Here is a 14,297-nt window from a genome sequence, read left to right on the forward strand (position 1 = left end):
AGAGCAGCTGAGGAACAAATGCTTCAGAACAGACTGGCCTCCCTAGAAGGTGGCTGGGAGCCATGGTAGTCCAGTGGCTGAATGTAGGGAATTTCTCACACTGTGTTTCTAGGTGCAGTGTAAATTAGAATCCCACAAAGCTTTGGGTTGGAAGGAACCCTAAAGCCCATCCAGTGCCCACCGTTGCCATGGGTAGGGACACCTTCCACTACCCCATTGCTCCAAGCCCTGTCCAGCCTGGCCTGGGACACTTCCAGGGATGAGAGCTGGGACTTTGAACAAGTACTGAGGTTTATTTTCCTAATGTTTGCTGTAACTTGCAAAAGTTGGGAAATACTATGTGCATTTCATGGCATGTTAATGAATGAGAGGGACTAAAACCTTACAAGGGATGTGATTGATGTGGTTTTTTAAAGAAAAGGAGTGAATTAAATCCTTTGCAGAAACACTTTGCCTTCAGAGCGCTCTTTGAAGTCCTCTAAAGTTTTTGTCTTTCTTGGCCTCTTTTCCACATAAAAGAAGTAACACATCTGTACTAACAATAACCTTTTACATCTGCATTTTTTCAGTTAAAACAGCAGAAATGGGTCAGAACATAAATTGTAGGAAAGAAGAAATTCACATTCAATTTGGAGAAATTTGTGCCAATTGGAGTTGAACTAAAGAAATAAATTGAAAATTTGAAAATTACAGTGTTGGCCTGTAACCGTGGTAGTTCTGATGTGATACACTGGGGCTGTTAACATTCACTGTAATTTGCTAATTTAAGGAATCAAATTTAAGGAATAAACTTTTTATTAACAGCTCAGTTTTTTTTCACCCTAAATACAGTTAAAACAAAAATCAGCCCAGGTCATGCAATCTGTACAAAATTTTCCTCACAGATTCTTGCAGACTGGAGCCAAATCAGTGTTATGAGAATGTGCAGCCTTGTGCTGGCACTTGTGCTGAGGTTTGTTATTTGTAATTCCAGTTATATACAGAATTTGTATGTGATACTCCATCCAGAAAGATGCAGAAGTATTTTTTTCTTGACCACCAGCAGCCTCATTTTCTCTTTCCTCATGATCCAAGGGACTTTACCAATCAAGGGCTGTAAAACTCCTGCTGTAGTCTGAACGTTTCTGTGCTGTACTAGAGGCTTTCTTCTCTTCTTGCCTGGGCTGTAATTCAAGGATTTGGTAGATATTCTGCTCAGTGTTTTGATACTCTCCAACTTAGACAAATGGACTGAAAAACCAGCTTTTGGAACTCCCCTGGAAGAGCATCTCAAGCGCAGTGGGCGGGAAATCGCTGTTCCTATCGAAGCCTGTGTCATGATGCTCCTGGAAACAGGGATGAGAGAGGAGGTGAGTAATTCCACATCACAGGCTGGGAAGTGGGGGAAAAAGGGCCCAGTCAAGCTCATGAGGTGGTGTCTGTTGTTACCACATTGCTTAAGTAACTCATTAATGTAGTTGGTAAATGTTTTGCAACAGAATAACCTCAGCACTGTGTTAAGTATCTTGGAGATGGATGTACATACAATGAAAATTAGGGATGGGTCAAGGGTGGGGGGGAGCTAAACCATGGTCAGATGTGAGACGATACACGAAGGGCCAGCTGGGTCATAACACTGTCAGGGGAAGGCCCCAAAGCTGAAATGTTCTGAAAGAGGCTGTTGTAAAACTGGTGCTCTTCCATGCTTGTGCCAAAGTGTGGTTACCAATCAATAAATTTTATTTCTGTGATGCAGGGCTTGTTCAGAATTGCTGCTGGAGCCTCCAAGTTAAAAAAGCTGAAAGCTGCCCTGGACTGTTCCACTTCCCAGCTTGATGAGTTTTACTCAGATCCCCACGCTGTTGCAGGTATTGGGAGTGTTCCAAATCCAAACCAGGTGTAAATTGATACAACACAGCTTCAGTGCTGTTCAGGTTGATCTCCACAGTTAAACTGGGAGAAGTTGAAAGTTCACTGCACAGTTTGACACAGGTAAATGTAGGGTGCCCGTGGTGACCACACCTGATGCATTTGTGACAATGGTGTGTAAAATTCAGGTGACCATAATGACTCAACTGTCACATCTCCTCTCATGACAAGAGTGTTAATATGGTCAAGGCAGATTAGACCCATGTGTAGACCTTTAATGCATCTTCAAAAGTTCTTTGTTCTGAAGAGATGATTGAGTTTTATAGCCCATGTTTCTGTCAAATTGCACTAATTACTGACAGACCCTTTGTGTTAAGATCTGAGCAGTTACACTTTGCAAGTGTCAGGTCCTGCCAGTGTTTCCCTGGTACTTGGGACTTACTGCACAGATAAAACTGCAGATCTGAGGGCAGATTTTCCCTGAAGTCTGAAAGCAGTGGCTGAGGAGCCAACCTGTCCCTGTCTGCATTGCAGGTGCCTTGAAATCCTATTTGCGGGAGCTGCCAGAGCCTCTCATGACCTACAGCCTGTATGAGGAGTGGACACAAGCTGCAAAGTAAGCATGCTAAAAATAGCTGTACAGGAAATCATGCTGCATATTTCTATTAGTTTTGATTCTTCATAGATGAATTCAAAAGAAACAACCAAGCTCACACAGTTACTTATTTTTCCACTAACAGGTATTTCATACAACAAATTATTTTAAATAATACATAGCTTAGTACAAATTGCACAAAATGTGGTGAAATATCTGTTTTGTTTAACCATAAGGGCTGATTCAGGCTGCTGGCTGCACAGTATTGATGCTCAAGCAGTTTTGTTGCAGGTAGAGGTAATTCAGGGATCTGAGTAGCAGGTTACTGAGTTCCTGAATACAAAACAATGCATTTATTTGGCATAAATGGAAGTTTATGCCATTATCTCTTTGTCACTGCAGACACAACAAATTTCTGACCTGAAAGTAAGATGTCATGGCATTTTTTTTCTCGTTTCAGTATTCAGGACCAGGATAAGAAGCTCCAAGAGTTATGGAGGATTTGTAACAGATTACCTGAGCATTACCGTGTTAACTTCAGGTAGGCATAAACATCTCTTAGCTCAGCTGCTTTGCACCTCAAAGCCAATTAACTTAAACTCTAATCCAGGTGTGCTTTTCTTGGCCAAATTCAGTGAGATTTATAAAAATACTTCTTATTTCCTGCAGCAGTGGGTATGCACAGGTGGTGTTCTCAGCTTAATTCACTATTGTCAGAAAATAGTGATGCACAGAGCCCTTCTACATATGGCTCACACTCTGCTCTTTGCTGTAGTTTCCAGTCTTAGAAATCACCTGAATCTATCTTAAACATCTCATTTTTCCTTTTGGTTTTGCATTTTGGAAATGAACCGGAACAAAACCAGCTCTGGTGATTCCTAGAAGCATGGAATTTCCATTACAGGATGTGAAACTAGCTGAATCTATGTGTTTTTCTGTGGAAATAGAATATTTCTGTGGTTCTATTTTGCTAGGATAGGAGGTGCTTTCTGTGCTACTGAGTTCAACTTTTATGATTCAGGAGCAGAAGCCTTGGGCAGCAGCCAAGCAAGAAGGCTGCTCATCTCATTTCTGTGTTGTTGGGAGCTGTCTTTACAAGTTCTTGAATTTTTATTTACTTGCTTTCAACAAGAAATGCTCTTAGTTCCTGCTGTTTAATTATTACTTTCCTTTTTGTAGGTATTTAATCAAATTTTTAGCCAAGCTTGCCCAGAACAGCGACGTTAACAAAATGACACCGAGCAACATCGCCATAGTCTTGGGCCCCAACTTGTTGTGGGCAAAGAATGAAGGGTGAGTTCTTTAAAGAAAGCTACAAAGCAGAACTGGATGAAGCTGTAGACTTGATTGGTTTGAATCCTTTAGCCTATTCACAGCAACAGACTGTTTACCTCAAAAATATTCCAAGTATTCTTTCAGCCCATGCCTCCAGGTCCTTTGAGGCAGGAAGATTTTTAGGGATGTTTCCAAAAGCTGTGAATGTTACTGAATAGTCTGGAGTATCCAGCACAGTTGCTCTTTCTCTGGTACGGAGGAGTTAATCCATCATGCTTAGCCTAAGTTGCTATTCAAGTAATCTGAATTGATTTTAATTTTCTTACTTTGATAGAACTCTGAATAAAGTGTTCTTCAAATCTCTCCTGCAGATCCCTTGCTGAAATGGCAGCAGCCACTTCAGTGCATGTGGTAGCAGTTATTGAGCCCATTATTCAGCACGCAGACTGGTTCTTCCCTGGAGGTGAGTTCCTGCCATAGCTCAGGAGTTTTACGTTACCCTCCAGGTCAACCTCCAGTGGCTTGTGCAGTGAGGCACCACTTGGGATATGTGTGTCTTAGGAGGCATTCTGTCTGTCACTTTTCCAGATGAAGATTTCAATGTGTCTGGGGCATTTGTGGCAGTTCCTACTGTTAATTCCAATCACTTGTCACACACTGGGAATGACTATGAATGTGGGACCCTGGAGAGGAAGAGGCCTTTGAGCATGACTGTGATGGAAGGGGATTTGCTGAAGAAGGAAAGGTAGGTGTAATTCTCAGGTTAGGGGTCCATTATTAGCCCTCTTCCAATGAGGCTTCAGACACTTTTGTTGGTGTCAGGAGAGGAATTTCATGGAAATACTGCAGATAACAATAGTGATTTATTTCCTGTTGTTGCAGCCTGAGGATGGCTCAAAGGTAATGTACTTCCTTCAGTTACACTCTGTGCATGTTAAATCCCAAGCAGATATTGCTGCTCCCAGTTTCCATTTTCCTGGTACAGATTTGGGGGTGGTCTAAGATTCACTGGAACAGAAGTGTTTGCAGTAGCATCTCTCAGTCTCTAACTTCTGGTATTCCATGGCTTCTCTTTCAAAGCCCATAAGCTGAGGTGGTGTTACCTGGTGCCTTCATGATAAGACTTCTGAGTTGATGATGGTACAGTATTGCCAAAGCAAGCAGTAGAATGCTAAAAACTCCCAGTAAAACGTGCTGTTTCCCATATAACATGTAGTGTAATGTTCATTCTTATCACTCATCATGAGTATTCAAGTGATGTGCTTGTTTTAGCTGTTGATGCAAATGTTGAGTTGTTACCTGTTAGCTATGACCAACCACATGCAAATTTGTTAGCACTCACAGAGGAGGAAGAAAATCAATTCAAGATTCAGTGTTGAACACAAGAATGAAATTAAATTCTAGAATAAATGTGCTGTATACATTCTAAAATCTGTTAGAGTTTGGGTCAGTTTCTCCACTGTTCTCCTTGAAACACAAACAGAATGATTTGGGTTGGAAAGGACTATAAGGATCTCTCATTCCAACCACCAAATCACAGCCTGTATCCAGTAGCTTTTTTTTGAATCTCTACTGCAACTTAGTGTGTGATAGAAACAAAATTCGTGTGGCAGAATACATGTAGTGAGGAGCTACTCTGCTGTGTAAGGAAACGTCTGTAATTACATGTGAGATTCTGAGTGCTCTGACCTCATTGTCATCAATGTTTGTCTCCAAATGTAATTGAGTAGTTTGTTCACTGACGTTTAGCTTATCCCTCTGTGGGGATAAGCCAAATCCTGTTGCATGTCTTAACATTCCTGGTGTTCTGCAGCCAGTGGAAGCTTTAACATCGTGGTGTTGTGCAGCCAGTGGAGCTTTCCTTGTTGCTGCTTTGCATGTCGGGGTTTGTCTGGGGGTGGGACACCCCGAGTCCTGCTGCTGCAGCACCTGGGGGTGGCTGCCTGCTGTGTTCACTCTCTCTTCTCTCTGTAGCTTTGGTGTGAAGGTTCTGGACTTCCCCGCGACCCCGCGGCGATGTGGCACTGTAAACAGAAAGCTCACATCGCCGGCCTTCCAGCCGCCGCTGCCGCCCTGCGAGCCCGGCGCGGCCGCGGTGGCAGCCGAGCAGCACTGCCAGCCTGCCGGGGCTGAGCCTGGCCCTGGGGCTGGCCCTGCTCCCTCTGCTGCCTCAGCAGAACAGCCCCAAGCTCCAGGCACTGAGGATGCCAGGTAAGAGGCACGGCTTGTGCTGGCAGCGGCTTGGCAGCAGCTCCAGCAGCAAACTGTTGTCACCTGGGGCTGGCACCTCTTCCCCATGGGATGTGCCTGGCAGGTGTGGGCAGCAGCACCATGCAGGAGCTCTCCTGCTATGTCTATGGGTCCAGAACTGGGCTTCTGAAATAACACACACAGTTCTGGATATTCCAGAATTGGTCTTATAAAATAATATCCATGGTTCTGGATGTTCCAGAATTCATCTTCTGATATAACTTACATAGTTCTGTCTGTTCTGGAGTTCATCTTCTGAGATAATGGAATTCTTGGGGGAAAAAATGATGATGAAAAATACAAATATAGACTATTTCTACTGCCCACATTGACCTTCCCAGGTTATGCTCTAGAGATGTGCACACAGGTGATACCAGTTTGCTGCTGAAAGAGCAAAACCTACAGTGGCAATACCAGAAACCTGTTGGTCTTGTTTGTTGTTTCTTGTACATGTTATCTGGATGTCTTGTTTTGTTTATTTGTCTGTAGCAAGTGTTACTGATGAGCAGACTTGCTTACTAGAAAACTGGCAGTCAGTTTATCATATTTCAGGATTAGTTTTTTTAGGACAAGTATGTACACAGGCTCTTTGCTATTTAATTACTCTTGAAGCTCTGCAGTTGTGTCCCTGGACTCCAAGGCTAATTGCAGCAGCCTGACTTCCTCCTGTGAGGTGCAAGCAGCACTTTGCTCTCAGCTCTTCAGTGGTCTGAGAGCTGTGGCAAACCACGTGTAAGGCCTGTAGTGCTTCCAAATGTCAACCTTGGCGTCTCAGAGTGAAACCATACCGTGAGTTGTGATGCAGCACTGACTCTTGTGCACAAAGCTCATTCTCAGGTGACATATTTACAAAGCCAGCTCATTTGGAAATCCCCTGCAGACCAGTATTTCCTCCACAGATGGCCTTTGTGGCAGAGGCAGCTGAAACGAAACCTTCGGGGTTGTGTCTGAAAGTTGCACCTAAAATCTGCACAGCCTCTGTGCAAGTACTCACAATTTATTAACACCATCTGGAGAAATGGGGGCTGCAAAGTGCCGGAAGAAGTGAGTGAAAGTCAGTCCTTTTGAGGGCTAAATTGCTGCAGGTGACTCTAAATACAGAGAAGTGAGTGAAGGCTGCAGGTGCACAGCCAGAGGAGCTGGCTCATCCTCCATCATCAACCCAGCACTGCCACAGTGTTCACCACTGAACCATGTCCTCAAGTGCCACATCCACATGTTTTTTGAATACTTGAGGGACTGTGACTCCACCACTTCCCTGGGTACCTGTGCCAGGGCTTGACAATGCTTTCAGTGAAAATTGTTTCCTAATATCTGATCCACACCACAGTTTGTAATGGAACAGGTGCAGCTGAGCCAGGCAAGGGATGTTACAATCCTCTCTAATGTGGGTTTTTTAATTTCCAGTACCTCGAAATCCAAGGACAGCACATCTTCAGCCACTCCTCCACCGGTGAGGAACGGTGGCCAGGCGGGCACTGCTCCTGGCCAGGCAGCACCCAGCACCTCCCAGCTCTCTGTCACCCAGCCCCAGAACGCTGCTGGTCCCAGTCCCCACGCCCTGAGGAGAGGTGTGTGTTTATTTGCTTTTCAAGCCACTGCATTCCAACTCTTGATGTACTGCAAAAATGCTACTAAAATAACTTTATCAGCATCTCTGCCCTTACACAGACAGCAGTTTAATCTGTTGGCTTGTCCCCAAGGCTTGGCTGTAAAGCAGCTGTGACTTTTGGGCTCTCTGAATGGTGATAGTATCACTAGTGCTGTTTAACAAACTCTCAAAAGCTATTGATTAGTAAATGCTTGTACTTGGTAATGCACCATTTTATTTTGATAACATACCTGAGGATTTTTTGTGTGGCTAGTTGTTTTCTTTGGGACCTTGGTTTGGAATCAGAGAATTCCAAAATGTTTTGGGTTGGAAGGGACCTTAAAACTCATCTTGTTCCACCCCCTGCCATGGGCAGGGACACCTTCCACTATCCCAGCCTGGCCTTGGACACTGCCAGGGGTGGGGCAGCCACAGCTTCTCTGGGCGCCCTGTGCCAGGGCCTGCCCACACTCACAGGGAAGAATTCCTTCCCACTATCCCATCTAACCCCAGCTGCTGTCAGTGGGAAGCCATTGTCCTGTCACTGCATGCCCCTGTAAAAAGCCCCCCCAGTCCCTGATGCTGGAATCTCCCCTCTTCTCTCCACAGCTATGAAGAAGCCAGCACCAGCCCCACCAAAACCAGCCAACCCCCCACCGGGGCAGCCAGGAAGCCAAAGCTCTTCCCCAGCTGCTCAGCCACCTTCTGTCTCTCCAAAACCACCTGCCAGAAGCTCTTCTCCTCCTGCTCAACATGCAAACCAAGGAGCAGCCCAGACCTCCTCTTCCCAGGTTTCTGCACCTCGAAGATATTCCAGCAGCCTCTCCCCAATCCAAGCTCCCAGCCACCCACCCCCGCAGCCCCCAACACAGGCAACTCCTCCCCTGCAGCCCAAAGCAAGCAGCCAAGCATCTCCCAGTGAGCACGGACCAGAGCAGCCCTGCTCCTCGCTCCCGCAGACTCCGACTCCGCCCGACACGCCCCCGCTGGGGAAGCACCCCCACGCTGCCCCCCCCGAGCCCTGCCAGGCTCCCTGTTTACCTCAGAGTGGCACCTTGCCCCGGCCACGGCCCGTGCCCAAGCCCAGGAACAGACCCAGTGTCCCCCCTCCGCCTCATCCTCCCTCTCAGCTGCCTGGAGATGGGATGGCTGCAAATCCCACGCAAACAGCGTCCAAAATAGTCACAGGTGAGTGCATCCTTCCCTATCCGCTGTCTCCTCGGGGACTGGTGATGAAGAAAGTAGTGCCTGTAGCTGGGAGTTAATGTGGGGGGGAACTGAAAAGCACAAATCACAGTTAAAAATACTCAATAGCTCATTTCCAGTTAAATGCCCACCCAGCTGCTCTGCACACGAGGGTGTCATTCCTGAGGCAGAAGTGTTTGGGGGCAAGTGGAGATGAACTTTCGTTATTTTTCTTCGTGTTTGGCAGCTGAACACTGTGACAGCAGCTCGCTGGGGCTGTCTCCAGTTCAGCATCTTGGCAGTCAATTCTGCTTGTACATCTGCTGCCAAAAAGCAAATATTTAGAGGAGGGAGATGTAGCCAAGGGTAGTGGATTTCGGCACATATTGAGATAAGAAAAGGGCAAAAGTGGTCACTGACACGTGTTCTAATAGGCAAAACATGCAGAGAATGTTTTACCTTGATAACAGAGGCTTCTGATGTGCTTTTAAGTTGGACATCCAGAAGCTGAAGAATCACCTGTATTAAACTGTATTTCTTAGGTCAATATTTATAGAGCTTCACATTTTAAGTCCAGTCTTTGTTTTAAGACGATCATGAAGTAAAAAGAAACTTTTGTCTTCTCACAGAAACTTCATGAAGCTTGTAGTTATCGATTTGATAGGGATAATGTTAATAAAGACAGTTAATAAAGTTTATTTTTTTAAAATGTAATTGCTGAGGCCATTCAAAATGAGCAGATTTTGGAATGTTCTCCTGCTGAGTTGCTGCTTATTCTGGGAAATTCTGAAGGAAGAGATACTGAATGTGGGAGACTAATGCTTTTAAATCTACTTATGATTAATAATGGTTGAAACTTTCCCATGACACTGCAGCTTCTCTAGAATTAGACTAATGTGTTGGAATGCAGAGTATCAATTCTGTTGCCTAACAGCTCTACCCCAATGCCTTCACAGGTGGGGATGGTTACTGCGAATAAGGTTTGTACTCACAGAAACTGCAATTGCAGCTAAACTGCTCCTGTTTGTAGCTTGAGTTTGGACATGCGCTTGGAATTGTGCTCTGCCAACTCTGTGTTCTCATCCCTACATAGGAAATGTGCTCTGCCAAGTCTGTATCTCATCCCTATATAGCATTCTGTCTGCAAGAGGGTTTGAGACCTCTGCTGCTCAATTGTGATAGGCCTATGAACTTTAAGTTATTCCTGAAGTCCCTGTAAAGAATTAACACTTCACATCAGGCCCCCAGAATTAGTCCCTGGGTCAGGTGTGATGAGTGACCCATTTCCAAGAGACTTGTTCTCCTCAGTGCAGGCAAATATGATTTTTCCTACAATTTGGTGGTTTATGGTTACGTTTCAATGTAACTCTCACTTTAGGTTTGTAGTTATTTTTAACCACTTGGAGTTTATTTGGCAAAATCCAGGCTGATGTGACTAAACTGGTGGCAGAACAGCCCCAGCAGCACCTGCACTGTGGTACCTTGGCTTCCCAGCCTCACTGATGGCTCTGTCTGCTCAGTCCCAGCTCATCCACACCTCCACTCACTTCCCACTGCTCAGCTGTGAGGCCTTGGGATGCTGCTGCTGCCTCCTGAAGGAATTACTGCACAGCAGGCTGGGGAAGTCAGGGCTGCCTGCCTGAGTTAGCTCAAGATTTGCCTGTTTGCAGCCAGGACACTGAAATTAGTATTGGATTGAGAAGTCAGGCTGGAAATAGTTTGAGTTTGGGGTTTTTGTTAATTGGAGAAAGAGGTTGCCCGGAGAAGCTGTGGCTGCCCCATCCCTGAAGTGTTCAAGGCCAGGTTGGATGGGGCTTGGAGGAACCTGGGATAGTGGAAGGTGTCCCTGCCCATTATGGGATTCTGTGATGAAACCAGCAGTAAATGAGCTGTTTAAGCAACTAAAAAGTAGCTTTGCTTTTCAAAATAACTGACTTTTCCTGATTTTACTTTTGTCAGTATATTTAAAGGACAAGGATAATTTATTCCCAAGCTGAAGTCAAAATTGAGGCTGGGCTCTGAATCTTGACAGCACTTTGCAATGAAGTTAGCAGCAACAGCTGTGCTAATGAGTCAAACTTCAAGGAAAGACTTGACCCTAATTTCTCAGTGTTTCATAGTTTGATGATACTTCTTTTCATTTTAGGGTTTTCCTGGTTCTGAGGAAAGTGCTTAAATGATAGCAGACAGGGAGGGTTTGTTTTACCCCAGCGTAATAGAAGAAATCCTTGTCTTGTAGTTAACATCCAGCTGGGGCTGCTTCATAAGAATTGGGCAAGGCAAGCACCTGCCAGAGGGGAGTGCAAACCATAGCAAATTGGCCCAGGTGTGTGCTGTAAACACAGTATGGAAGCTGCCACACAGGAAAACTGAGAAGGGAAAGCTGCTGAGCAAGGATTCTCTCCAAAACTGGTGAAGGGACCTAGAAAATCCAGCCTGTTTAGCTAAAATCCCCTTGAGGAGGGGTTGAAGTGACACTCAGGCTCACCTCCAGCAGTACACTCCATGCTACAGCATCCACCTTTTCCAGATCAATCTGTTTTTAAAGGATTAATAATCTGAATTAACACCACCACCTGTCACATAAGAGTATCTGCTCTAATATTCACAGCTGCACATACAAGCACTTACAGACTCACTAATTCACGATGTGCAATTGCTGTTTTTAATTTGAACCTTAACAAGTGGAACAAGGGAACAAAATTAAAGTGCCAGCAAACCTTATAATAATCCCAGAACAGGAATTCTGAACTGTACTCAGGATACTGTTGACTCCTTTGTCCATGTACTGGACTTTAGTAATGCCTCAAGTTCTATTTATGGTGTTAAAGTAAGAAGCCCTAGAATATTCTAATCAAAGGTTTTATTAAATAATCCAGATGTTTGACCAGCATTCAGTAGGAACTGTATTGGCAAGTGCAATGGTAAGGAAAAGGCCCCTGATTGGCCGACACTGTTGCTAATTGCTAATGATGTGTGTGCTAACCACTAACCCACCCCAGTGCCCTGCTGTGTGTGTCCCTCAGGCATGGCCAGAGAGGGGCTGCTGCTGCTCCCATTAACCCACTAAAGTGCTGGAGAGCAGAATGTGAAGCTCTTGGTGTCTCCTGGCCACTCTCACCTTGTGCTGTCTCCATGTACCGAAAATCCAGAACTGGTGTGTTCCATGCAGAGGCTCCTTCTGTATCAGATGTCACTGCACTGTCCTGTGTCACAAATGCTCTTACCCCATGTTACAGCATCCCAGAGTAGCTGCTCCAGGGGCTCAGAGCAACCTGGGCTAGTGGAAGGTGTCCCTGCCCATGGCAGAGGGTGGGACTGAGTGGGCTTTAAGGTCCCTTCCAGCCCAAACCGTTCTGGGATTCTGTGGCTTAACCCAGAACAGGATGGAATTCCAGCTGCTCTATTGCAGTATCCCAGGACACAGATCCCTGCAGGCTGTGGGGGGCTCAGGGGCAGGGGAGGCTGCACCCAGTGGCTGCTTCCCTCTCTTCAGGTCATTTAGCTCAGAAACCTTCAACTTGAGCTTTTCTACAGTAACTTTCGGGTTAACTTCAGAATTTCATGCTTGAGTTATGAGTCCCAATCTCTCTAGGATGCCTGTCTGCACCTCCTGTGCTTGAAAACAAGGCATTTATTTGGATTTTTTGTTGATTTAAGTGATCTAAATTACTTCCTGTGTGGAGCAGCTGCTGGACTGCAGTAAGGGATGTCATGGCATATTACAAATCAGCTTTCCAAAATCTTGACAAGATTTTCAGTTACATTTTTTTGAGCTGCTAGGGATTTTTCTGATCTGATAATTCTAGCTGCCAGGGCAGTCAGTCACCAGAGATGCAGTATTTTGTGGTCTTTTTTGGACACCTTGGCTTGAACAAAATTCTCCTCAGAAGAGGCAAAGACCATGACGTGCCCTGTTTACACAGGAGAGAGGTTTAATCTGCATTTGCTGTAATTAACTTCTGCCTCCTTTTGACACCATCCTTATTCCTGTTGCTTCTCAAAGTCACAGGTGGTGTTCCCTGGTGGATGATTTAGGTGCCAGATTATTTTGCTGAGTGTTTTGACATGAAAGTCCAGAATAGCTCTCCAGGGGCACTGAGGTATTTAATCCTAAATCAGACTCACTGTCTTCCCTTCTTCAGGAAGAAGTGGGTTTCTGTTACTTTGTCCAGGACTAAACCAGGGTCTGTAGGAGAAGCAATCCAAGCTGTTCAGTTGGGCTCAGCCCTTTGTGCCCACTGGGGCCAGCTCTGGTCCAAGAGCCTTCATTGATCTTTGCTTTCCCTTCTCTGTCTAAGGAAATGCCCAGGAATTCCCAAGTGAATGAGCTGGCCCTGGCCCGGCTGCTAAATTTGCTGTTCCCTTTTTATGCAGACTCTAATTCCAGTATTCCAGAACCACTTCCAAACCCTCCTTCAGAGCTTCCTGCAGAGCCAGCGGGCAGAGAGCTGCACAACCACCTCCTGCTGGACATTGACAATGACACGGAGAGCACCGCGCTGTGACCGGAGCACTCCGGCTTCCCCGGGCTCCTCTCCTGGAGGAAAACCCTCAGACCTAACAGGGAAAACCTTCTTCTGGCAACGTGGCACAGCTGTGCAGAGTTGGGACTGGTGCATCGTGGGGACAGTGATCTCCAGGATCGTTGAGATTGGAGAAGACTTCCTCAGAAAATCGAGCCCAACCTTTGGCCAAGCTCCGGTTTCGCCCTCAGAAGAAGTTTAATGATCTGGGTCTGGACAACAGTTTTCATACTCTTGGATGGAAGGAATGAATTCCTGCAGGAACTTGCCTAGGAAGCGTGGTCAGTGCTGATACAGGTGGTATTAGCAGAAATTCCAAAAGAATAAGAAGCAGAACATTAGTTATTTAAAGTGCATGTCTGTATTACGGAAATAATCCTTGTCATGGCACGGTTAGAGTTTATTTGTAGTTCTTAGCCCATACCAGGAGCTGCCTCCCAAGGGACATTCCCTCTCGGATTTGTTGCAGATTCCCCTCAAGCCATGAACCAAACCCCTGCCCCAGTGCTGGTGGTGACTGCTGGTTCTCAGTCACCCTGTGGAACTGTGGATGCATCCAGTGCCTTGAAGGACTGTTGTGCTGTAGGAGGAACTTCCTGTCTCTTTAATCATTTCATTGCTACGTAGGATCAGTACTTACCCTGATTTCATAGTTATTTGTATTAACCTGCTTTGTTCATGTGCAACTGGCAACTGTTTCACGAGGAAACCGTGGAAATGGGGTTTGTGCTTTTGTTGAAAACGGTTGAATTTTGAAAGAACTTTGAAACAGCTGTTTGGAGTCAGCAGTTGAGTGAACATTTATAAAATTAAAGATTGTTTTTTTGTCAACTTAAGGCATCTTTATTCTAGTTTTGTTGTTTCCAGTGGGTCCTGAAGGTCACAGTGATCCCCTGGACTGTGTAGCTTGGAGTCACTGGGTGCTCAGCTTGGTTTTCCCTTAAGGACTTTCCTCTGTTACCACACCAGCCCTGTAACAAATCTTTGTAACTCTGAATTGTTTGGTGAGCCACAAACTCCAGTCCTG

General features: G+C 45.5%; 1 protein-coding gene across 8 annotated transcripts in view; it reads left to right on the forward strand.

Moving 5' to 3' along the window:
• Positions 1–14,106, forward strand: part of ARHGAP17 (Rho GTPase activating protein 17) — a 41,265-nt gene extending 27,159 nt beyond the window's left edge. For 2 of the 8 annotated variants that reach the window (XM_069030160.1, XM_069030166.1), the window contains 11 exons: positions 1,222–1,349; positions 1,736–1,847; positions 2,383–2,464; positions 2,904–2,984; positions 3,623–3,736; positions 4,090–4,181; positions 4,307–4,463; positions 5,693–5,929; positions 7,376–7,539; positions 8,169–8,747; positions 13,122–14,106. In XM_069030160.1, coding sequence (XP_068886261.1) covers positions 1,222–1,349; positions 1,736–1,847; positions 2,383–2,464; positions 2,904–2,984; positions 3,623–3,736; positions 4,090–4,181; positions 4,307–4,463; positions 5,693–5,929; positions 7,376–7,539; positions 8,169–8,747; positions 13,122–13,252 — 1,877 coding nt within the window. In that variant the 3' untranslated portion in view covers positions 13,253–14,106. Of the gene's footprint in view, positions 1–1,221; positions 1,350–1,735; positions 1,848–2,382; positions 2,465–2,903; positions 2,985–3,622; positions 3,737–4,089; positions 4,182–4,306; positions 4,464–5,692; positions 5,930–7,375; positions 7,540–8,168; positions 8,748–9,700; positions 9,725–11,623; positions 11,669–13,045 lie in introns of all 8 variants that reach the window. The other 6 variants (XM_069030163.1, XM_069030162.1, XM_069030164.1 and 3 more) reach the window with 6 other exon arrangements.
• The last annotated feature ends 191 nt before the right edge of the window (positions 14,107–14,297 follow it).

This window comes from Aphelocoma coerulescens, chromosome 14, assembly GCF_041296385.1.
Source record: "Aphelocoma coerulescens isolate FSJ_1873_10779 chromosome 14, UR_Acoe_1.0, whole genome shotgun sequence".
Lineage (NCBI taxonomy): Eukaryota > Metazoa > Chordata > Aves > Passeriformes > Corvidae > Aphelocoma > Aphelocoma coerulescens.